The following is a 24,138-nucleotide window of genomic DNA, read 5'->3' as shown; positions in this document are numbered from 1 at the left end:
CCATTTTGTTGGAGCAAAAAAAAATATTTGCCACCAGTAAAATGGCTGCGACGCATGCGTAGTAGCATCTATCGGCAAGTGACAGCTGCCAATGCGCATGCGCCGCTGCTGGCATTTTAATCAGTGTAACGGCGCCAACCTGACACTGCATGTAGTTTACTTAACAAAATCCTGATAACAGGTTTGCTTTAATGACCTGGATAATCATATTACCACATCAGTTTTACAGTATAAAGAACACAGTAAATAAAAAAATAAAAAAAGTGAAATTGCACTTTTTTTTTGCAATTTCAACGCACTTGGATTTTTTTTCCTGCTTTCCAATGCATTATATGATAAAATGAATGGTGTCATTCCAAAGTACAACTCGTCCCGCAAAAAACAAGCCCTCATACGATTATGTGGACGGAAAAATAAAAAAGCTATGGCTCTTGGAAGAAGCGGAAAAAAAACAACAGAAAATGACCGTGATGTGAAGGGGCTAAAAAAATTTTAAACGATACATTCACAGGCGTAAATCATGACACTTTATGACTGGAGGCTAAAGTCCCAACTTTGGGTTGAATTTGATCAAATGAAGAATTTGCTTAGCAATAAATTTATAATTTTAAACATATTTTTTCTATTGTTATATCTAGTGTACATGAGTAATTGAATTGCCTTACATCTTGAATCAGGCTTTTCAGAAAGTTTGCTTTGTGTCGCAGAGGATCATGGACTAATCCATCGCAAAAAGACACTATACCATGGGGGAAATTGTGCTGTGCAAGCCAGGCTACCACTCTTTGCTTCTGCATGTCAGGTCTGCCGGTCACATAAATAATGAGGTAGCCAAGATCCTGCCAGTGCCTAGATGAACATAAAGGAGATGTTAGAAGGGTTCCGGTTATACATGATGGATAGTAGACTACTGTACAAAAAAAGAAGCAGACCTCACTACATCTACTGCTCCCGCTCGGACTTTGGGGTCACTGCCCATAATGGAAACACTGGCAGCAAAAGATCCATCAATGCTGAACACTACAAATTCTGTTGCTTTTGGTAAAACATGGAGGTAACTGTCAGCAAATGTATGGTCTCCCCTAAAAAGAAAAAAAAACACAAACCATAAGTTAGTTAAGTCCCTACATTATTTTAAAGATAAATAAGCTCATGTTGGTGAGGATGTGCTCTTTTATAGCAAGATGAGAAAAAATCTGTTTGTGAGCCTCCAGAAATATTACCAAACACTTAAATTCTGCTAAAGATGTGAAAAACTGGAGAAAAAAAACACAAAAAATAATGTTGGGCAAAACTTCTATAATGGAGCAAGATTGCCCCATACTTCAATTAATCCTTCAGCATGGTTCCTAAGATATCAGAAAGACAGCAGATTGCAGTACCCGGGGTCCATGCTGCATGGTGAGTACATGGCTTAAGATTTGCCAAAGCATTGTACATTGTGCAGTATGGTGCCCAAGCTCACCAGGCCTCTAGTGATGAAAACCAACCGGTTCTTTCAGAGGGATGTTACATGATCCAATACAGCCAGTCATTAGCTGAGGGGGTCACATGCGCCTGTGATGAGACATTGTTGCAGTAATAATTAAATTCCATTAAATACCCTAAAATTGTAAAGTGCTGCAGAATATGTTGGCGCTATAAAAATAAAAAATATTATATTATTATTATTGTGGGACTGAGCAGCATCACAACAGGAAGAGCAGGGAATACATATGGCGAGTTTTGTTTTCAATCAATTCTGAATATTTTTATAAACACTATTCTTAAATGCGTAATTTTATAAATTTGGCAACCTTTATTGTTTATGTCCAACTCAATGTTTCAGCTATAATTAGAAAATATTCTATATAAACACTACACAATTAATTTTTCCTGAAATAGCTAAAACATAAAAGTAATAAAATATGTAAATGTACATTACATGCCATACATACAGTTGAAACCAGACGTTTACATAAACTATAAAAAAAGACACATATTCATGTTTTTCTCAATATCTGACATGAAATCAGAATAAACCTTTCCCGTTTTAGGTCAATTAGGATTACCATAATTTTTAATATTTGCTAAATGCCAGAATAATGAGAGAAAAAGAATGTTTTAAGTCATTTTTATTACTTACTGCAAAGTTAAAAGTTTACATACACTAAGATTACTATGCCTTTAAACAATTCTGGACTGCCCATATGATGATGTCATGTGTTTGGAAGCTTCTGATTTTTTTTGGCAACATTTGAGTTAATTACAGACACACCTGTGGATGTATTTTAATGCACACCTGAAACACACTGCTTCTTTGTATAGCATCATGGGAAAGTCTAAAGAAATCAGCCAAGACACCAGGAAGAGAATTGTGGACTGGCACAAGTCTGGCTCATCCTTGGGAACAATTTCAAGATACCTGAAGGTGCCTTGTTAATCTGTACAAACAATTATACACAAGTACAAACAAGATGGGAATGTCCAGCCACCATACTGCTCAGGAAGGAGACAGGTTCTGTATCCCTGAGATGAACGTGCTTTGGTCCGATATGTGCATATCAAGCCAAGGACAAAAGCAAAAGACCTTGTGAAGATGATGGCGGAAGCTGGTAAGATTGTGTCAATATCCACAGTGAAACGAGTACTGTATCACATGGGCTGAAAGGCCACTCTGCCAGGCAGAAGCCATTACTCCAAAAGAAACATAAAAAAAAGCCAGATTAATGTTTGCAAATGCACACAGGACAAAGACCTTAATTTTTGGAGACATGTCCTGTGGTCTGATTAAACTAACATTGAACTTTTTGGGTATAATGACCATTGTTACGTTTGGAGGAAAACGGGAGAAGCTTGAAAGCCTAAAAACGCCATGCCAACTGTGAAACACGGGGGTTGCAGCATCATGTTGTGGGGTTGTCTTGCTGCAGGCGACTGGTGCACTTCACAAAATAGATGGCATCATGAGAAAAGAAGATTATGTGGCAATACTGAAGCAACATCTCAAGACATCAGCCAGGAAGTTAAAGCTTTGGTGGAAATGGGTCTTCCAAATGCACAATGACCTGAAGCATACTGCCAAATTGGTAACAAAGTGGCTTAAAGATAACAAAGTCAATGTTTTGGAGTGGCCATCACAAAGCCCTGATCTCAATCCTATTGAAAATGTATGGGCAAAGCTGAAAAGGCAGGTGCGAGCAAGGCGACCTACAAACCTGGATCAGTTACATCAGTTTTGTCAGGAGGAATGGGCCCAAATTCCGACCAACTATTGTGAGAAGCTTGTGGAAGGATATCCCAAATGTTTGACCCAAGTCATTCAGTTTAAGGGCAATGGTACCAAATACTAATGAAATGTACGTAAACTTTTGACTTTGCAGTAATAAACATGCCTTAAAACATTCTCTCCCTCTCTCATTATTCTGGCATTTGGCAAATATTAAAAATTATGGTAATCCTAATTGACCTAAAACGGGAAAGGTTTATTCTAACTTCATGTCAGATATTGAGAAAAATATGCATGTGTCTTTTTATATAGTGTATGTAAACGTCTGGTTTCAACTGTACATTATTATTTATTGTATATCAGTTTAATGTCACATTACCTGACAACCATTTTGAGAGGATAAACCCCAACTCCAAGTTTTTTATGTTCCGGTATCACGTAAGAAATCCTACCGCTGCTGTTAGTTATTTCAGTATCAAAGTAAACCCATTCCCCAGATGGCGGTTGAGTCATAATATGAATATCCACCTAGAATAAAAAAAACCAAAACATTGTAATCCTATAACCAATAATCACATTCTTTTTTTCATATTGATTCCTGCAAAAGCTGCTGACTGGCCAAATGGGATTATGTGATAGATCTGTGACTAGAGAACCAGAAACTGGAATTTTCTTGTTATTCTTGTTATTTCAGTGTTTATTATATTCTCTGTGACCACTAAAAGGCTGCCTACTCACCCCTCTAGCCCCACCCTCCCCCCAAAAACAGAAAAAGTTATCCCCTATAAAGAACTAATTTATTTTTCCTCCAGTAAATTAGTTATATTACTTGTATGCACACTATATAAATAGAATACAAGTGTGTTGAGTATCCACTTCTGGAGACAATTTTTTAAATTTTTATTTACTTTTAACTTAAATGCATGTATTTGGGCCTAAAAAAAATGTTTTCATTAAAAATGTTGAACTATTTTGATTTTATAGGCTCTTCATTTTCCTGCACATTCAACGGTCATGTGGTCTGTGATCATAAATCAACATACAGGAGCTCAAAAAAAGAGAGATTAAAGAGTTACAAACTCTCATATTGGACCAATGATCTCACTGACGAATTCTCAGTTAACCCATTCTGCAGCCAGCAATAGACTGTGCAACACAAAGGCTATAGAAGGCAAAGGTGCAACATTTTTAATTAAACCCAAATACATAAATTATGTTTAGCAAAAAATACTGAATGCATTCAATTAAGAAAAAAATTGTCCCAAAAAGTTGGACCAACCTAGAAATGGTACATCTTCTAAATGAAATATAATCAACAGTGGGGACTACAAAGATCTGTTTTAGACCCAATTCTTTTTAATCTTTTTATTGATGACCTTGTGAATGGGATTGAGAGTAAAGTGTCAGTCTTCTCTGATGACAGAAAACTATATAGGATATTAAAAACTAAGCTTGACAGTATAATATTACAAAACGATCTGGATAAGATGTCTAAATGTTCAAACACATGGTAGATGAGGGTTAATGTTGATAAATTCCTAGGCTGGAATAATCATACTGCTGCATATACATTAAATGGATATACAGTAGAGACCAAAAGTTTTGCTTTTTTTTCTTTGAAAGTGTGATTACTTCTGTCTGGTTGTTGTGATGCCATTACCCTGGTGATTAATTGAAAGTGCATGAAGTTGTTATCATGCGAGACCTTAATTTTAACCAAAATGCTTTTGAATATAGGTATGGTCATTTAAGTAAAGAAAACAGACTGCCAAAAGTTTTGCATATACTATTTATTGATCACAACATAGAGAGTAATTCATTGTTTATAATGCCATACAGTGCCAATGCCACAGTATTTTATAACCTCTTGCTTTAATTACTGCACCACACCAACGGGGCATTGAAGACATTGGGGTATTCAAGACATCTTGAGGGATCTTGCTCCATTCCATTTGCAAATCTGCAAACAATTCATCTTTATTGCTATGGTTACGGGTCCCAACTCGTCGCCCTAACTCATCCCAAAGGTGCTCTATAGAGGGTAAATCAGGTGATTGGCCTGACCATTGCAACAGGCAAACATTTTTCTTTGCTAACCAATTTTTGACTTAATTGGATGTGTGCTTAGGATCATTGTCTTGCTGGAATTTCCATCCCCAGCCTACTTTGGTTTTACTATGTGGCAGCATTACATTCTCCAGTATATCCTTGTACATTGTAGCATTCATATTTCCATCAATTCTATGCAGAGGGTCAATGGCAGATGCAGAAAAGCAGCCCCAAACCATGACATTGCCACCAGCATGTTTCACTGTAGGTGTTTGGTACCTTACATCATTACGTTTTCCAATTGGGCGGTATATATAGTGCTTGCCATCACTACCAAACAGATTAAACTCGGATTCATCCGACCACAACACCTTTGTCACGGGTGTGTCTGAGGTGACAGACAGTCACCCTGCAGTGGTGTGCAGGAGGTCTCCACGTTTGGCAATGCAGACAGCTGCCTAGATAGGAGGCTGTGTTTAGGACCCAGCGACTACCTCCCTTTAGTCTGGGTGTATATATACCTGGTGTATCTAGGTGGGTGTCGCCGGTTATACTCATTTCTACTTGGAACTTGGCTGAAGCAGCATCAAGTTCTTTCTGGAGTCTTGAGGCCGTGTGCCCTGTTGGAGTTCTTCTAAAGCTGAGTTGTTGTTCCCCTGTGTGGTTTTCCCCTTTTGTCTTTAGAGTGCTAGCGGAGGTTGACTAGTGCTCATCTCCTTCCACCCCCAGCTATAGCCTTACGCCAGGGATAGTAGGGCGAGGCACGTGATCGGCGACAGCTGCGGAGGCAGTATAGGGACGTTAGTGGGAGTCAGGGTGACGCTAGTCCAGATTAGGAGGTCACCTCTTCCCCCTTTCCCTAGTGTCTGGGCTCCCTTTCCCCTCTGTGTTGCACTCACACCTGGCGTGACATTATAACCGGCCGAGCACGTTTTGGAAAAGAAAAAAAAAAGAAAAAAAAACAACAACACAAGATTGACTTTTTTTTTTCTTTGTGTGTTTTTGGGTGTGCACCTTTTTTTTTCCCCTTACTCTTTAGTATGGGATCAGTTGCAGAGCTCGCAGAGCAGTTCCGCTGTCTGTCTCTGGAGATGAATGACCTCCGCTGTGAAGTGCAGCAGCAGTATCAGCGGCTGCAGGTCACCAATGTGGGGGTCTCTGCTAGTAGGCCTGTCCAGTCTGAACCCAAGGTTGCCCTCCCGGACAGTTTTTCAGGAGGTAGGGACAAGTTTTTTTGTGATTAAGGAGGCATGCAAATTGTACTTCAAACTTCAGCCCTACTCCTCCGGTAATGAGGAGCAACGGGTTGGTATTGAGATCTCTCTACTGCAGGGCGATCCTCAGTCATGGGCGTTTTCGTTACCACAGGACTCAGTTTGTCTCAAGTCTGTGGAGGGTTTTTTTGGAGCTCTTGCCCTCATCTATGATGACCCTGACCGAGTCGCCTTGGCTGAGTCTAAACTATGTCGCCTTAAGCAGGGGATTCGGTCAGTGGAAACATACAGTTCGGAATTCCATAGATGGGCAACAGATTCCAAATGGAATGACTAAGCCCTTAAAAGTCAATTTTGCGAGAGGCTTACTGAAAGGTTGAAAGATGCCTTGGCTGTATATGATACCCCTCAATCCTTGGAGGCTGCCATGTCTTTGGCCATATGTCTGGATAGGCGCCTTCGGGATAGACGGGTGCAACCTTCTTCTCCGGGGTCTGGGGGTGAACCAGTACTGGGGGAGGTGGAGGAACCTATGCAGTTAAGGGGTGTCTCTACATCATACATCTCCCCGGAGATTCACAAGAAAAGAGGCATATGGTTTTTTTTAGGGAAAAAGGGCCACTTTGTTGGGACCTGTCCTTCAATTTCTAAACAAAAGGAGACTCGTTTAACTCTCAGTAGTCTGGAGTTGGATAAACAAGGGGTGCATTTTTGGACAAACTGCAGTTCTCGCTTTGTCCTGACAGCAAAGGTGGTGCTAGAGAGCAAAAACGAAAAAAATTCTGTTTGTTGATAGTGGAGCCGGGGTCAGCATGGTTGATGCTGAGTTTGTGAAAACTCATGGTCTTGCTTGCTGTGCTTTAGCTAAACCTATTCCCATCTTTGCCATTGACTCGGCGCCACTTGCACAGAAAGCATTTACTCAGATTGTACATAATGTAAAACTGAGGATGGGGTCAGTTCATTGTGAAATCATCCCTTGCTATGTTTTGGAAAATCTCCCTACTCCGATTGTTTTAGGTATCCCCTGGCTTGTTAAACATAATCCGTTGGTGGATAGGCAAACCAGGGAGATTACTGAATGGGGAGATTACTGCCATGAGAACTGTCTGAATGTTTCTATCGCTGCTGTCTCTATGGGGATACTGCCTGCTTTTCTGTCTGGTTTTGAGGAGTTTTTTTCTGAAAAGGGGTGTCAAGATTTGCCTCCTCATCGTGGTTATGACTGTCCTATTAACCTGACCCCCAGAGCTAAACTACATAAGTCCAGACTATATAATCTTTCTGGCCCTGAGAGAGAAGCCATGAAGGTTTTCATTGCGGAAAGTCTGGAGAAGGGACATATCAGACCCTCATCTTCGCCCGTGGTGGCAGGGTTCTTCTTTGTGAAGAAAAAAGATGGCGGTATACATCCCTGTTTAGATTTCCGGGTATTAAATCAAATTACTATCCGTATCCGTGATCCATACCCTCTTCCTCTGATTCCTGATTTGTTCAGCCAGGTTGTGGGAGCTAAGGTATTCTCCAAGTTGGATTTAAGGGGAGCCTACAATCTGGTTAGAATCAGAGGGGGGGACGAATGGAAGACAGCGTTCAATACACCGGAAGGTCATTTCGAGAGTCTGGTTATGCCTTTTGGTTTTACCAATGCACCTGCGGTATTCCAGCATTTCATAAATGATATTTTTCATCATTTGGTGGGGAGGTTTGTGGTGGTCTATCTGGACGATATTTTGGTTTATTCATCTGATTTTGAGACCCATTGGGGGGCATGTTAAGCAGGTGCTCCAGATATTAAGGGATAACAAACTTTATGCCAAACTAGAAAAATGTGTTTTTGCTGTTCAGGAGGTGCAGTTTTTGGGGTACTTGTTGTCATCTTCAGGTTTTCGGATGGATCCGGAGAAGATCCGTGCAGTCCTTGACTGGGAACGTCCCGAGAACCTGAAGGCCCTACAACGTTTTCTGGGCTTTACAGGAAATTCATCCAAAATTACTCGGTGGTAGTGAAACCCCTTATTGACATGACTAAGAAGGGGTCTGATTTTTCCAACTGGTCAGAGGCTTCCCTCCAGGCCTTTTCTTCCTTAAAGTAGCATTTTGCCTCTGCACCTATTCTCAGTCAACCCAATGTTTCTCAACCCTTTATTGTGAAGGTCGATGCTTCGGATGTCGGGGTTGGGGCTGTGTTGTCTCAGGGTTCGTCCCGTGGTAAATGGCGTCCATTCGCCTTCTTTTCTAAAAAGTTGTCTCCGGCTGAGAGAAATTATGGCGTGGGTAATAGGGAACTTTTGGCGATCAAATTGGCGTTCAAGGAATGGCGACACTGGTCGGAGGGGGCTGTCCATCCTATTAATGTTATTACTGACCATAAGAACCTGTCATATTTCCAGTCAGCTAAACGTCTCAACCCTAGGCAAGCCAGATGGTCCCCGTTTTTTACTAGGTTCAATTTTGTTGTCATTTTTCATCCAGGGGTCAAAAAACGTCAAGGCTGATGCTTTGTCTCGGAGCCTCCCTGGTGGTGGTGACCATGAGAACTCTGCCCCGATATTACAGAAAGGGGTTGTTATTTTGGCTCTTTTTCCTGAACTGGAGGGTGAGGTGCTGGAGCCTCAGGGGTACGCCCCTGCCTCCTGCCCTTCAGGAAAGTTATTTGTACCACCTGATCTGCGCCGTAAAGTAATCAAGAAACATCATAACTCTGTGCTTGCTGGGCATCCAGGTAGTAAGGCAATCGCGGACCTCCTCTCTCGTCGTTTTTGGTGGCAGGGGTTGCATCAGGATGTAATTGAACACGTAGTTTCTTGTAGTATTTGCGCGTGTTCTAAGGTTTCGCACACCCGTCCGTCTGCTACTCTTCTTCGCTACCTATCCCTAGCAGGCCATTTGACACACTTGTCCATGGATTTTATTACTGACCTACCGGTTTCTGCAGGCAAAACGGTGGTTTTGGTAGTAGTAGATAGGTTCAGTAAAATGGTTCACTTTGTCGCTTTACCTGCAATTCCCAATGCTAAGACACTTGCTCAGGTTTTCATAAATGAGATTGTGAAGCTTCACGGGGTTCCCTCCGATGTGGTGTCTGATCGGGGGACCCAGTTTGTTTCCAAGTTCTGGAAGGCATTCTGTTCTCGACTAGGGGTGCAGCTGTCCTTTTCCTCTGCCTTCCACCCTCAGTCGAATGGTCAGACCAAGCGGGTCAATCAGAACTTGGAGACATACCTCAGGTGTTTCATCTCTGAAAATCAGGAGGATTGGGCATCCTACTTACCACTGGCAGAATTTGCCATCAATAATCATCGTCAAGAATCCACTGGCAGGTCACCGTTTTTCGGTGCACACGGTTATCATCCACAGTTTGGTACTTTCAGTGGGGGAGAAGCTTCAGGAGTTCCTGAAGAGGAATGGTTTGCTTCGTCGCTCTCCGCGGTGTGGCAGGGTGTTCTGTGTAATTTGAAGACCATGGGTGACAGGTATAAATGTATGGCTGACAGAAAACGCTTGCCAGGTCCAGACCTGAATGTGAATTACCGCTGTCATTAACCCAGCAGCGTTTCGTCTTGAACTTCCTCGGGCCCTTAAGGTTCACAATGTGTTCCACAGGTCCTTACTCAAAAGGTACGTAGAACCTCTTGAGCCCTCACCTCTACCACCACCCCCAGTAATGGTTGATGGTAATTTGGAGTTTGAGATTTCGAGGATAGTAGATTCTCGTCTCCAAAATCGTTCTCTGCAATACTTGGTGCACTGGAAAGGCTACGGTCCGGAGGTTTCAGCGTCAGAGGTGAATGCTCCCAGATTGGTTCACTCTTTTCACACCTCTTTTCCTGAAAAACCTGGTCCTGAGTGTCCGGAGGCCACTCGTAGAGGGGGGATATTGTCTCGGGTGTGTCAGAGGTGACAGACAGTCACCCTGCAGTGGTGTGCAGGAGAGCTCCGCATTTGGCAATGCAGACAGCTGCCTAGATAGGAGGCTGTGTTTAGGGCCCAGCGACTACCTCCCTTTAGTCTGGGTGTATATATAACTGGTGTGTCTAGGTGGGCGTCACCTGTTATACTCATTTCTACTTGGAACTTGGCTGGAGCAGCATCACATCCTTACTGGAGTCTTGAGGCCGTGTGACCTGTTGGAGTTCTTCTAAAGCTGAGTTGTTGTTCCCCGGTGTTATTTTCCCTTTTTTTCTTTAGAGTGCTAGTGGAGGTTGACTAGTGCTCATCTCCTTCCACCCCCAGCTATAGCCTTACGACAGGGATAGTAGGGCGAGGCACGTGATCGGCAACAGCTGCGGAGGCTGTATAGGGACGTTAGGGGGAGTCAGGGTGACGCTAGTCCAGATATTAGGAGGTCACCTCTTCCCCTTCTGTGTTGCACTCACACCTGGTGTGACTCTCTGTTGCACTCACACCTGGCGTTACAACCTTAGATCATTCTGTCTCTTTCCATTGGATGTGTTCTTTGGCAAACTCAAGTCGGTCCGACTTCCAGTTCTTTGCAGAGACGAAAGGCTTCTTGACTGGAAATCGTGAATTCAACTCTACTGCTCTTAGCCGTCGCACCACAGTTTGGCGACTAACTTTGACCCCATATTCTTTGTTCACTTTAAGCGAAATCTGTACAGCACTTTTATGGACATCAGATACTGACTTTTTCTTACTAATGTGATCAACTCTGGAGGAAGTTTTCCGTGGTCGTCCACTTCTAGGTTTGTCAGCTGTTCCATAACCTTCTTTTTCTTTCTTTAATATACGTGACACTTGACTCTGAGAACAGTTGAATTCCATAGCTACCTCTTTTTGGCTTTTGTCTGCCTTGACTCTCAGAATAATAAGCTTACTGACATTTGGCGATCAATTTGGCTTTGTCTTTGCCATGTTTTAAAAACACATGAAATTTTTTTTTAGCCAAAATTCGACTACCCATAACAAAATATGAAAAACATTTGGCCCAGCAAATGTTGAAAACTAACACATAAAGGAATAACACAATGTCAAACACAATTTTCGTCCTTATAGCTGACAACCATTTGCTTCCGGTTTACTAAAATCACCAGGAAAATGGCATCACTACAACCAGACAGAAGTAATCACACTTTTAAAAAAAATGCAAAACTTTTGGTCGCTACTGTACGTATACTCGGGAATAAAAAACAGGAGAAGGACTTGGGTATTCTGGTTACAAGTAAGCTGAGCAGTAGTAATCAATGTCAGGAAGCAGCTGAAAAAGCAGACAAGATTTTAGGGTGTTGTGGTAAAGCGACTTGCTTGGCTCTCACAGAGGCAGACACAGGACACACGTCTCGGGTTAACTCCCTGCTGGTTTATTATATGGCATAAACTCCAGTAGCGTTCCACAAAAATAAACAAGTTCTCTCCGGGATAACAGGAAAACAAAAGATAAAGTATAACAGAGTCCATAAGCGAGCGAGGCTTCGCCCGCTCCAGGTAGCACAGTGAAGTCCCACCAAACACCAGTCCTTCGTTGTTGCTCTCTCGCTTCACCACACACAGCCTGGAGACTTCACTCTCCAAACCAGACTAGAGAAAAAAAAATAGTGACTAAGCATTTAACCTTGCTTAGCTACACCCTGAGGAGAGGTAGGGTGAATGACTTCCCACCTGATCTCTATGCCATTCACACAAAACCACTCCCTTCACAATGGTGATTACACCCCCAACACATAAATGCTGGGAAAAAGTTGTAGGTTCAGTTCTCACAGGCTAGCAGCCGTAGTGACACATACCTCCCCTCACATATAACACGAATGACTCTGTCACAGTGTGTAAAGAGAGATAAAATCCTGTGATCCAAATGTATTATTACCCGTTTATAAATCAATTCTAAGGCCATATCTTTAATATGGGATCTTGTTTTGGGCTCCACATTTTAAAAAGGATATTCGGAAGTTAGAGTCCGTTCAAAGACGGGCAACTAGATTATTATGATTACAGGTTGGAAACATTGGGCTTGTTTAGCTTAGAAAAAAGACACCTCAGGGTCAATCTCATTTATATCTATAAATATATATGTGATCAATACAAAGGACTTAAACATGACTTATTCTTTTCAAAGACCTTACAAAAGACCACGGGGCACTCATTACGTGTGGAGGAAAGGCGATTCCGGCAGCTAAATAGGAAAGGGTTCTTTACAGTTAGAACAGTCAGATACCATAACAGCATTTAAAAAAAGGGCTTGATGATTTCCTCACAACAAATGGCATTATTATAAATAATCTAGTGATGGAGAACGTATAACAAGGTTGAACTTGATGGACCTAAGTCTTTTTTTTCAACCTCTATAACCTCTTTGAGACCACTGAAAATCATCTGTTCATATACCAACCTTTTCTCCTGTAAGTGTGACCATATCAAGAGGGCCATACATAAACCTTCCAGTAAGTGTCTGAGGTCCATCTTCATTGGCTACAGCATCATTAATTCTGTGGTTAGCAGCAACATTCTGGAAATTAAAAACAAAGTTCAAAATGCAGGTCACATGCCTGTTGCAATAAAACAGATTGCTGTTGTTATATTCCATTTGTTCGTAAAAAAAAAATGAATTGGCACTATAACCGCTTATTTTACAAGTTTTCACAGTAAGAAAAGTCCCCAACTTTTTTTTTAAGCAAAAATTATGAGCCACATTCAACACAAGGTTCCTTCTTTCCTATGATAGGAATAACAACTTACTGCCACTGTTTATTGTTTTCACACTGGAAAGCAGTACTCATTATAGAAAGTTGCACTATCTAAAGTCTAGACTTTACTTATCTCTGCTTGACAGCCAGGAGGCCAACTTCATCATGCAAAAAGAAATAAAAAAAATTAAAGCATTTTTATTATTATTATTGTGAAAATCTGAGGATGTTGGTTGTAATAATCACATAGGCAGGTTAACGATGCAATTAGTTTTATTTCTTCCCGTCCAAAGTCTTGCAGTCCACTTGATCCCAACCCGGGACAGGTAATTCCGTTGCCCCTGTACCAGGCAATACCCACTGTCTCCCAACTTTTGGTTGGTTCACAGCTTTTGTATCTCCCGCTGGTATAGTCTGCAGTCACAGCCTATTCTCCTCTAGACGACGGATACCATGACCGTAGCACGTGTATCCAGCTCCAGCCAGCAACAACCCCCCCCCATTCCATCATAAGTGTCCTAAATATCCCAAACCACCCCCCAGAATTTAGCCTGGCCCTTGGGAACCCCCCCCCCCCCAAAGCTATCTGTGCATTAGTGGACGTAGTTTCCTGAGGCCGAGCCCATTACTTGTGAGACCCCCTGTGGTGACGGCTCCACTGGGTCTACTATCACCATCCACATAATGGGACTAGTGACTGGGAGAACAATGGCTTAATTGAGGCCCCTGAGACACTAACGAGAGTAATGGAATGATTGCTTTATTTGATTACTAATCCCGTGTCTGGCATTATGTATACATAAGTTCCAGCCCGCACGTCTTCCTCTGCTAACTTTCTTTGAATGGAAACATGGATTCCTGAGGCTGAACACTTTCCAGGAGAGATTTGTACACCTTAAACTGACGAGCAAGCAAATCTCTAATAAAGCACAACAAGATCAATGTAACCGGTGCTCCGTGCTGTAAAAAGTCTGCATCCCTTAGAGCCGTGGACTCCGCTCTACGTCCATTGGTCCAATAGTCTTTAATCTGTGGCCAGTTCCTCACAATTATTATTATTTATTTTTAGAGCACCATTGATTCCATGATGGTGTACATGAGAAAGGGTTACATACAAGATACAAATATAAAATATGGTGAACAAACTAAAAATGACAGACTGGAGGAGAAGGCTCTGCCCTTACTTTGTACAGGATAATGGGAAAGGAGACAGTAGGTTGGGGGGTTGAATCAGCTTTGGTGGTGGTGAGGTGGCAGCAGGGTCACTGCAGGCTGTAAGCTCTCTTGCAGAGGTGGGTTTTCAAGATCCGTCAGAAAGTTCCGAGTGTGGCGGATAATCAGATGTGTTGTGTCTTGGAGGTGACTGGGTGAGGAACGCATGAGTGTGGAGGAAGGAGGTCTTTGGAGGACCAGAGGTTGCGTGTTGGAAGATATCGGGAGATCAGTTTGGAGATATATTCAGGAGATAGATTATGGACGGTTTTGTAGGTCAGTGTGAGTAGTTTGAAATGTATACGTTGGGGAATTGGGAGCCAATGAAGGGCTTTGCATAGGGGAAGCAGAGTAGTAGCGAGGAGAGAGGTGAACTAGTCGAGCAGCAGAGTTAAGGACGGACTGGAGATGTGCGAGAGTGTTTGTAGGGAGGCCACAGAGGAGGATATTGCAGAAGTCGAGGCGGGAGATGATGAGGGTATGCACTAACATTTTAGTAGATTCAGGGTTGAGGAAAGGACAGATTCTTGAAATACTTTTGACTTGGAGACGGGAGGAGGTGGCAAGAGCTTGACTGTTGAATTTGAAGGACAAGGAAAAGTCAATGGTTACCCCTGTCCTGTGCTGTGGAAAGCATGGTGTCATTAATTGTGATAGAAAGATCAGGTAGGGGGGTTAGGAGAAATGAGGGAAAGATGAGATCAGTTTTGTCCACATTGAGCTTTAGGAAGCGTGATGAGAAGGAGGAAATGGCTGATACACTCTGGGATTCTGGACAGCAAAGAGATGATGTCTGGGCCAGAGAGGTAGATCTGAGTGACATCAGCATATATGTGGTAATGGAAGGCATAATTAAACTTTTTTTTCTCATTTTAATGTTGCATTTGCAAAAATATTGGAATAGGGTCAATTATCTTTTTGTGTGCAGCATGGGATGGGGGTGCCAAGAACACCAGAATTGGGGATTGCTATGCCATGCATACCAGGAAGAGGGATGAAGGGTGCCATGCATACCAGGAAGAGGGATGAGGGGTGCCATGCATACCAGGATGAGGGGTGGCATGCATACCAGGAAGAGGGATGAGGTGGGCCATGCATACCAGGATGAGGGATGAGGTGGGCCATGCATACCAGGAAGAGGGATGAGAGGTGCCATGCATACCAGGATGAGGGATGACGTGGGCCATGCATACCAGGATGAGGGGTGCCAAGCATACCAAAAAGAGAGATGAAGGGGGCCAAGCATACCAGGAAGAGGGGGCCATGCATACCAGGAAGAGGGATGAGGGTGGCCATGCATACCAGGATGAGGGGTGGCATGCATACCAGGAAGAGGGATGAGGTGGGCCATGCATACCAGGATGAGGGATGAGGTGGGCCATGCATACCAGGAAGAGGGATGAGAGGTGCCATGCATACCAGGATGAGGGGTGCCAAGCATACCAAAAAGAGGGATGAAGGGGGCCAAGCATACCAGGAAGAGGGGGCCATGCATACCAGGAAGAGGGATGAGGGTGGCCATGCATACCAGGAAGAGTGATAGGGGGTGTCATACATACCAGGAAGAGGGATGAGGGGTGCCATGCATACAAGGATGAGGGGTGACATGCATACCAGGATGAGGGGTGCCATGCATACCAGGATGGAGATCAGGGGGTGCCATGCATACCAGGATGGAGATCAGGGGGTGCCATGCATACCAGGATGGGGATCAGGGGTTGCCATGCATACCAGGATGGGGATCAGGGGTTGCCATGCCTACCAGGATGGGGATGAGGGGGTGCCATGCATACCAGGGTGGGGATCAGGGGTGCCATGCATACCAGGGTGGGGATCAGGGGTGCCATGCATACCAGGGTGGGGATCAGGGGTGCCATGCATACCAGGGTGGGGATCAGGGGTGCCATGCATACCAGGATGGGGTGCCATTCATACCAGGATGGGAGATTGGGGTGCCATGCATACCAGGATGGGGAATTGGGAGACCATGCATACCAGGATGGTGGATTGGGGTGCCATGCATATCAGGATGGGGATGAGGGGTGCCATGCATACCAGGATGGGGATTGGGGTGCCATGGATATCAGGATGGGGATGAGGGGTGCCATGTATACCAGGATGGGGGCCACATATAAAAGGAAGGAGGGGCCATATATACCAGGATGGGGGATATTAACAGAATTGGGGGACATTACCCCTATAACAGTGTCAGCAGCAGACCCCCTCCCCCTTAACAGTGCATCATGACCACATTTTTTGCTTACATTTTTTTTTCTGTTTTCCTCCTCTAAACCCTAGGTGCGTCTTATGGTCCGGTGCACCTTATAGTCCAAAAAAATATGGCAACTTACAAAGCTTTTCCTATAAATTACAATGTTAATGAAAGACAGAACACACACTGCACACTGATGTCATCCGTGAGCTGTACGTGATGTTCAACGATCCATAGACTTGTACAAGTAATTTTGATCCATGACTCCAATGAAAAAACAGACATTTCTCATGATTTTTTTGTGGACACTCATCCGCAAAAAAAACATGGACATGTGAATAGCACCTTAGACTTCAATGGGTACGTGTTCTATCTATGAAAAACACAAATAGAACATGTACATGAAAAATGGACGTCTGAATGAGGCTATAAATTGTTTTGTGTTATGATAATGTAACTGGGCTAGGTAACAACTTAGGTTGAAAGCAAAAAGTGATTTCAGATTCTTAGTTACCCTTAGTTTCACATGTGTTCGTTTCCTTAGCCACTTTTCCCTTGGTTTTGAAGGGCTAAACACAGAAACTTCTTTTCCAACCAACTCCAAGACACTTGCTGTTTCATGTCTCATGACCTAAAATGAGCATACACATGACAATATTAACGTAACTGTCCACCAATTTGTTATCCACATTAATCCAAGTTTGCAAATTGTCAATATTTTTTAAGCAGAAGTCTTGGAAAAGCTGCATGATCAGCATGATCAGCACACTAACCAACATTAACAAATGTTCTAGTGCCACACTAAGCGAGTACCCTTTTACGTTTTTTGTGGCAGAATTTAGAACAGTTTGTGCCATGAATATCAGGTTGTAAAAGTGGAATAAACGGCATGAGCAAATTGCAGGAGCTGCAGAGTTCATTGATTGGCTGTAGCGCTGCTGACGTGACTTAAATGCTGCCAATGTGATGGCTGCAGATAAACAACAGAGACCATGAAAGTGCCTGAGATCAGGCGCTGAGTGAGAGGAGGGTAATACTCAGTTTGTTTATTTTATAATTACCGCAGCTTATTGCAGAAAGTTTCTGAAACCGGGCAAACCCTTTAAAGGGAACCTGTCTCCTCCAAAAAAACGTTAAAACCTGAAGATATAGTGGTAATCAGCAGGTAATTAGCATTTAAATCCTGTCTGGCTGGCTTATTGTAAACACGACTACAGCAAGCGGCTGCAGGGAAAATATAACTTCATTTTCTCCCTGTAGCCGCTGCTCAAGTAAACATAATAAAACGCTATTTACCTGCAGATTGGCACTATATCTGCACTTAAATAGCGTTTTTGTGGCAACAGGCTCCATTTAAGCTTTAATGCAAAATTCCCTACAAGGGAAGCGTGTGACATTTTCACAATGTGCTCAAGTTCTGTTCTCAGAAAATATATGAATTTTGGGCTAAATTTAGATCTTGTGTTTCTTATTAGTGTGATAATTGTCCTGACAGTGTAAAACTTAGGTTGCATTTAGATGGGGACAGCAAAAACAGAAATATATCACTTACTTGTCTCAATAGGAAGGAAACAACATCTGTGGATTCCCAATAACTGGCATGGAAAAGGTGAGGAAGAGCAACCGTTGGAAAGGCAGTGAGGGCATCTGGACAATAGAGGGCATAGTCAATCCTTTTTGTGCCCCACCACTTTGCTGCAACTGACGGAAAAGAAAACATTACACCCCAAGACTAACAAGCAGGAAACGCAAAAATAAATAAAATAAAAAAAGGTAACCGCATACAATCATGGCAGTAATTAAGGAAGATGATATACTTTTAAAATAGCTGCTACTTCTGTAGAAGTAATTTGTCAGACACACAAATATAAGCCAAAATTGGGTTCAGCCTTGTAAGAAAGAAACAAAAAATAAAAAGTCAATCCTGCTTGAAAACGTGCTTTTGCATGCATATGCAGTTGTCCAAACTAGAGACATCTCCAGACATTCGAGAGTGTTTTTCTAATTTCCTACATGCAAGATAAGGTCATTAGTTGTGATAGAGAAAAGCATTACTTGTTCCATGCAAACTTCTGACTAACCAATGATGCAAAAACAGTCTAAATTCAATAAAAACATTACATTCAATGTTGGATTATTGCGAAAATATTAATTAATACAACGGACTATTCCATACCCACAACTATTACAAACATACACAGTTTGCTATCAACCCATTCAATCTACAAACCACAGGATAAGGTACTAGAATTAAATCTACAAACATGATATCTTTGGTTACATTATTCACAAAATCAGCAAAGTGTGGTGTGTGGGCTCAGCAATGCTCAATTTAACGTGCAACTTTATTTTTGTTATGCTGAATGCTTAGATTGCAGGCGCTTAGCAAGTGTATAGCTTAAGTCATCTGTTCAGTTTTCCAGTAGAAAGAATTTAAGTTTAGAACATACAGTATATGGACATCTGTTTAAAATGAAATACTGTATGACTGCTGATCAAAGGAATGTTCTCCACCCTGGAGAGAATATTCAGCTGATAGTAATGAGAATAACTAAGTACACCCTCTTTGAATTTTATTATTTTACGTATCAGGCCACAATAAGGGAGTTAAAACATCTGGTCCTTTGAAGGTCTTAAAATTGGCCCAGTACAAACCTAAGTTGAAGACATGACAAATTATACTCTTTAACAAAAAGTAGGTCAAAATGCAGAAGCATGTGATAAAAAATATTTACACCCTATTCATTTTCAGCTTCACCTTTAAAAGCAATAAATTCATACAGAAAATCATTACTTATTATCTGTCTCACACATCGTTCTGGAGGGATCCTTGCCCAAGCTTCTTTACATTGTTGCTTAAAGACTTGAAGATGACTTTTCGCCACTGTGAACATATGAAACTGGCCACATCATGGAATAGTAGCTGTACAGCTGAGTAAAACTGTGTTTTTATTTTTTAATTTCTTCTCTCTGTAGCGGAGATATTAGGTTGTAAAGATTAGGCTATAATTTATGGTAATTTCAACTGGTTGTTAACACTGATTTGTCTCTAGGGGTGGGTACTTCTTCTCCTGCATGAGCTTGACTAATTATAAGCAGGCAGCAACACACAGGGGATAAAAACAACACATCCTCCTCTCCTCATTGATCTCTAGTTACTGTGTAGAGATACAGTCTCATTACATTAGATCATTACAAACACTTCCAGATCTCATCTCGTAGTAGTCAACGTGGGGGGGGGTGAGAGCTGGTAGCACTGAGAGATGAGATCTGGGAGTGTTTTTAATGATACATAACTCTGCAGCAACTAAGGTACAGCAGAGCTAAGTTATATATCCTTACAAAAACGTCCAGATCTCTTCGCACTGTGTTGTCAGCTCTCACCCTTCCCCCAAATTGACCATGAGATGAGATTTGTAGGGGTTTGTAATGATACATAACTCAGTTCTGCTGTATCTCTGCACAGAAGCTGCAGAGATCAGTGAGGAGAGGAGGTTGTGTCCTTTTTTCCCCTGTGTGTTGTTGCCTGCTTATGATTGATCAGCCTAATGCAGGGGGAGAAGTAAACGCGCCATAGATCAATCTCTGGTATCACCCAGTTGAACTATAACATAAATTATAACTTAAAACTTACAAGCTATTACCTCCACAATGGAGAGGAGAAATAAAAAAATAAGAATTATGTTTTACTAAGCCTCTATTTGATGATGTGGTCAGTTTATAGGGGGTCCGAAGGCAAAGTAATTTTCTTTCTAAATCACTATCTATTTAGTGCCATAATCTAAGTGACGTCACTAATTTCTGCACGCTGGGTATTCTGACACTGCTCTGTTGCCGGCTCGGTACTGCTGATCTGATCTGACAACAGAGCGCATGCTGTCACTGTACACATCGCACATCTCAGACACTGATCCAGGCCCTGAAACGATCATCAGTGATGACGTTTAATTTCAGGGAGGGGGCAGGGGCTGTGGGCAGTAACTGCAGCCTCTGCCCCTGATGGCGCTTAGTTTGAGTATCCCAGCATGCACTGGGAGACCTAAATGAAGCGTCATCAAAAAAGAAGTAGGGGAAAAAATTTTTACTGTTACTTGTGTAGCTGTAAAACAATTGTCTGCCGCAGCAGTTCCCCTCCGGACTGGTGTTTAGTGAATTTTTGCGCACTAGGACAAAAATTGACTAAACACCATCCTAGGACTTCAGCCAATCAAAGATCAGCAGTTCCTCAGTTTTTCTGAAGGAGTTTGCAAAATTAGCAGCTTCAGGATCATGCACGTAATGTAGTAAAATACTATAGAATAATAATGAGGGGAACTATATTTCTTGCTTAATTTAAGCTCCTTTCTAGGTTTAAAACCACTTTAAATTACTAACTCACATTTGCTAGTCATCACACCAACACATACTAAACTATAATCCAGGATTATCGGGATAATCCAGGAGTTTGTAGAACTGGCAGAAGACTGAGTGTAGATAACTACTGTAATTAAATAATATATTTTTATATTGGACTTGTTATTATTAAACTACCTGTCTACCTTCAGTTTCCTAAGCTTTAGGGCTCACTCACACTTGCGAATAAATCGGACGAATGCAATCCGATAAAAAAATCGGATTGCATTTGGTCCAATGTTATTCTATGATTGTGTGCTCATCTGCGTTTTTTTTCCAGCTCCGATCGGATCTAGATCGCACTGAAAAGAAAACGCAGCATGCTGCACGAAATTTGGATCGCACGCACCCACACAAGTCTATACGTGCGTGTGAAGCATCGCACTGCACTCACATCGGATGCAATAAGCTAGTGTGACTCCGGCCTTAAAGTTATTTTGTTTCTTCAGTCTGCCTAATTACCTGTCACCTATAGAGAGCTGTGGCTACCAAATTACAAAGAAAATTTGACTATTTAAAAAATATCTATTTTTTCTTTGTTATAAGTTATCATTTATATCTGTGCCTCTTTTATAAAAGTATAAAATTACTACCACTGCTACTTATGCTTGGAGATACTGTGCAAAAAAGGGGAAAATTGTAGGAAACAATAGTCTCTTATTTTAAAAGCCATCAGAGGGGAACATGGACAGTATTCAACTGTAAGGAAGAAGGACTAGTTGCAGGTTCTTTGTGAGCCAAAGCGTAGTGATAAATATCCTGTTCAATAAAATGTAAAATTTTAATTTTTTTTTACACACATATATTCATACATATACACACTCCTCAACAATGCAATTACAACACTAAGAAGGAAAATTTGTGGAATTGTGGAAATCACAGGATATGTTAATGATAGTCAAATGCTAAAAAAAAAAATGGAAACTAAATTTTCAAAACATATTGTTTTATTCAGTATTGAGTTTGAGTGACATGCACATAAATACAGACACTTACACGCATTGGCATAATATCAATGAGTTTATTAATGGTTGTCTAAGGAATTTTCTGCCATGCTGAATGTACTTGGGCATGGAAATCATCAAGGCCCGCTGCTGGCAGCTCCCTTTGCAATTGCTGACTAATGACATCCGAGATTTGCTCCATCAGTGACATGTCCGGAAATGCTGCAGGCCATGGTAGGATGTTTAGGCCACGTAGTCTGCTCACGATAGTATGAGCAACATGCGGCCTGGTGTTGTTGTGATGAAAAACGGCTCCTGAGACACTTTGGAGGAATGGCCCTAGGCACTGGTTTCAAGACCAAATCATTGTAATGCTGATCTGTAGAGTACCTGAAACGAACACTAGAGGGATCCAGCTAATGTACATTTTGCCACTCCACACCATAACCTGGGGAGTTTAAGCAGTGTGACGTTCCCTCTTGAAGGCCTCTTAAAGACGTTACTCACGTGGTCTCCAAAACAATATCCAGCTATCATTTCATCCAACACCAAAGCGTCACTCACTGATCAAGACAGACCTCCATTTCTGCGTCCACTTTTACATTACAACCTCCGATTTAAATGTGGAGTCTACGTGGGCAACACCATGAGGAGGCCTTCACAATGGACTGTCATACTGGTCCTGTGAAGGGTGGCATAACATACAATAGCCAGACTCCTCTAGTCTTCATTCCATGTACACTAACATCTTGACATTACATTGATTTGGTGTTGGAACCAGTGGTATGGCCATTTCTCCAAAGTGTCCCAGGAGCCAATTTTTAACAAGACCATGCCAGGCCATATATTGCTTGTGCTATTGTGAGCAGCTTGCATGGCCTAAAAGTTCTACCATGAGCGTCAGCCTCTCTGAACTTGTCTCCCATTGAGCACATCTGAAATACCATTAGTCAGCAATTGCAAAAAGTAGTGGATCTTGATGATTTTCATACTCAAGTGCAGTCAATGTGGCAGCACAGTGCTCAGACAAACATTACTAACCTCATTGAAGGCATTTTAAGGAGTGTAAGTGTGTGTATTTCAGCAAGTGGCGCTCATATTCATTAATGGATAAATAGAGATGTTTTGAAATGTTATTTCCATTTTCTTTTCATCATTTCCATATCATTAACATATATAAGAAAAAGACATTCCAGCACCTCAGTAAAAAGTCATTTTTCTTTATTGTCAATCATTTAAAAACATGGCACAGTGGTTCAGACCATGTGAACCACTGCACTATGTATTTAAATGATTGACAATAAAAGAAAATAAAAGTTTTATTCATGTGCTGGAACGGCTTTTCTTGGAAACATTTACAAGCATGAGTTCAACAAGTATTTCTCTAAGCACTCTGTAAACGTGGGGGAATTTGTCATTCAAAGGAAAGGAGAAAACTAAGCTCCAAGAACTAATCTCTTCTATATTTATGGTACATCGTAATGTGTCTATCGATTCTGTGATTTCCAGAATTCCACAACTTTTCATCCTTAGTGTTGCAATTGCAAGGTTTAGGAGTGAATATACACCATTTGTTTTTTTCTGTAAAAAGATAAAAGTAAATGACAGATACAAATGTTGACAACCTATGATACGCATGAATGACTGCAGCATGTTAAAATAAACATGACATAGAAAATGGTATGAACTGTAAGCAGCATGTTAATCGCGAGAGAAGTGTAAAGACCTCTTAGCTTTTACTGCTTAGTACCAACTATTCTGACAATAAATTAATAGAATGGAAAGATGCAGAATAAATGTGCCTGGGAAGAGGGGTTACATCCTAAAGTTCTAGCTAGTGGATGGGTTAACAGTACGACATCCTCTCTATCTGCAATACCTTTGGAGTTGTCCGAGCCTTGGATGCCTGGGCTGGTGCTGTGCCTCCAATCCCCCACCTCTAGCATTCTTCCTATATGACTTTGCTCAGTATGGTACTGATTAAGTTTTGTAGGGGAACTTGTTTTTGTGTTAGGTTTGTAAGGGAGGGCAAGCTGTGACAGAAGACTTAGCTTTTTGGAATGGTTAAGATGATTTTTTGATTCTAAAAGGAACAAAGCAAACACACCAATTAACACCACAAAACATGCAAAATCACGTCACAATTAATTGGTCTCCCAGCAAAAAGTGCATTTAATAATTTGTGTGCGCTTTTTTTTTTTATTAAATGTCAGTAGCAGTTGCTGGAAGACATGAGAACCAAATGCAAATATTTTCATCTCACAGA

At 41.7% G+C, this 24,138-nt stretch overlaps 1 protein-coding gene across 11 annotated transcripts in view; it reads right to left on the bottom strand.

The window, feature by feature from the left end:
• Nucleotides 1–24,138, bottom strand: part of PITPNM2 (phosphatidylinositol transfer protein membrane associated 2) — a 398,693-nt gene that overhangs the window by 10,728 nt on the left and 363,827 nt on the right. For 8 of the 11 annotated variants that reach the window (XM_073676202.1, XM_073676201.1, XM_073676207.1 and 5 more), the window contains 7 exons: nucleotides 23,752–23,955; nucleotides 18,089–18,237; nucleotides 17,051–17,167; nucleotides 12,818–12,934; nucleotides 3,588–3,736; nucleotides 933–1,082; nucleotides 666–849 (listed from right to left, as the gene is read on the bottom strand). In XM_073676202.1, coding sequence (XP_073532303.1) covers nucleotides 666–849; nucleotides 933–1,082; nucleotides 3,588–3,736; nucleotides 12,818–12,934; nucleotides 17,051–17,167; nucleotides 18,089–18,237; nucleotides 23,752–23,955 — 1,070 coding nt within the window. The remainder of the gene's footprint in view (nucleotides 1–665; nucleotides 850–932; nucleotides 1,083–3,587; nucleotides 3,737–12,817; nucleotides 12,935–17,050; nucleotides 17,168–18,088; nucleotides 18,238–23,751; nucleotides 23,956–24,138) is intronic. The other 3 variants (XM_073676209.1, XM_073676210.1, XM_073676211.1) reach the window with 1 other exon arrangement.

This window comes from Phyllobates terribilis, unplaced genomic scaffold, assembly GCF_046119375.1.
Source record: "Phyllobates terribilis strain yellow unplaced genomic scaffold, ASM4611937v1 Scaffold_1__5_contigs__length_1240528914, whole genome shotgun sequence".
In the NCBI taxonomy this organism is placed as follows: Eukaryota; Metazoa; Chordata; class Amphibia; order Anura; family Dendrobatidae; genus Phyllobates; species Phyllobates terribilis.
The sequence above is the reverse complement of the archived record's forward strand: the minus strand, read 5'-3'. Positions and strand labels throughout refer to the sequence as shown.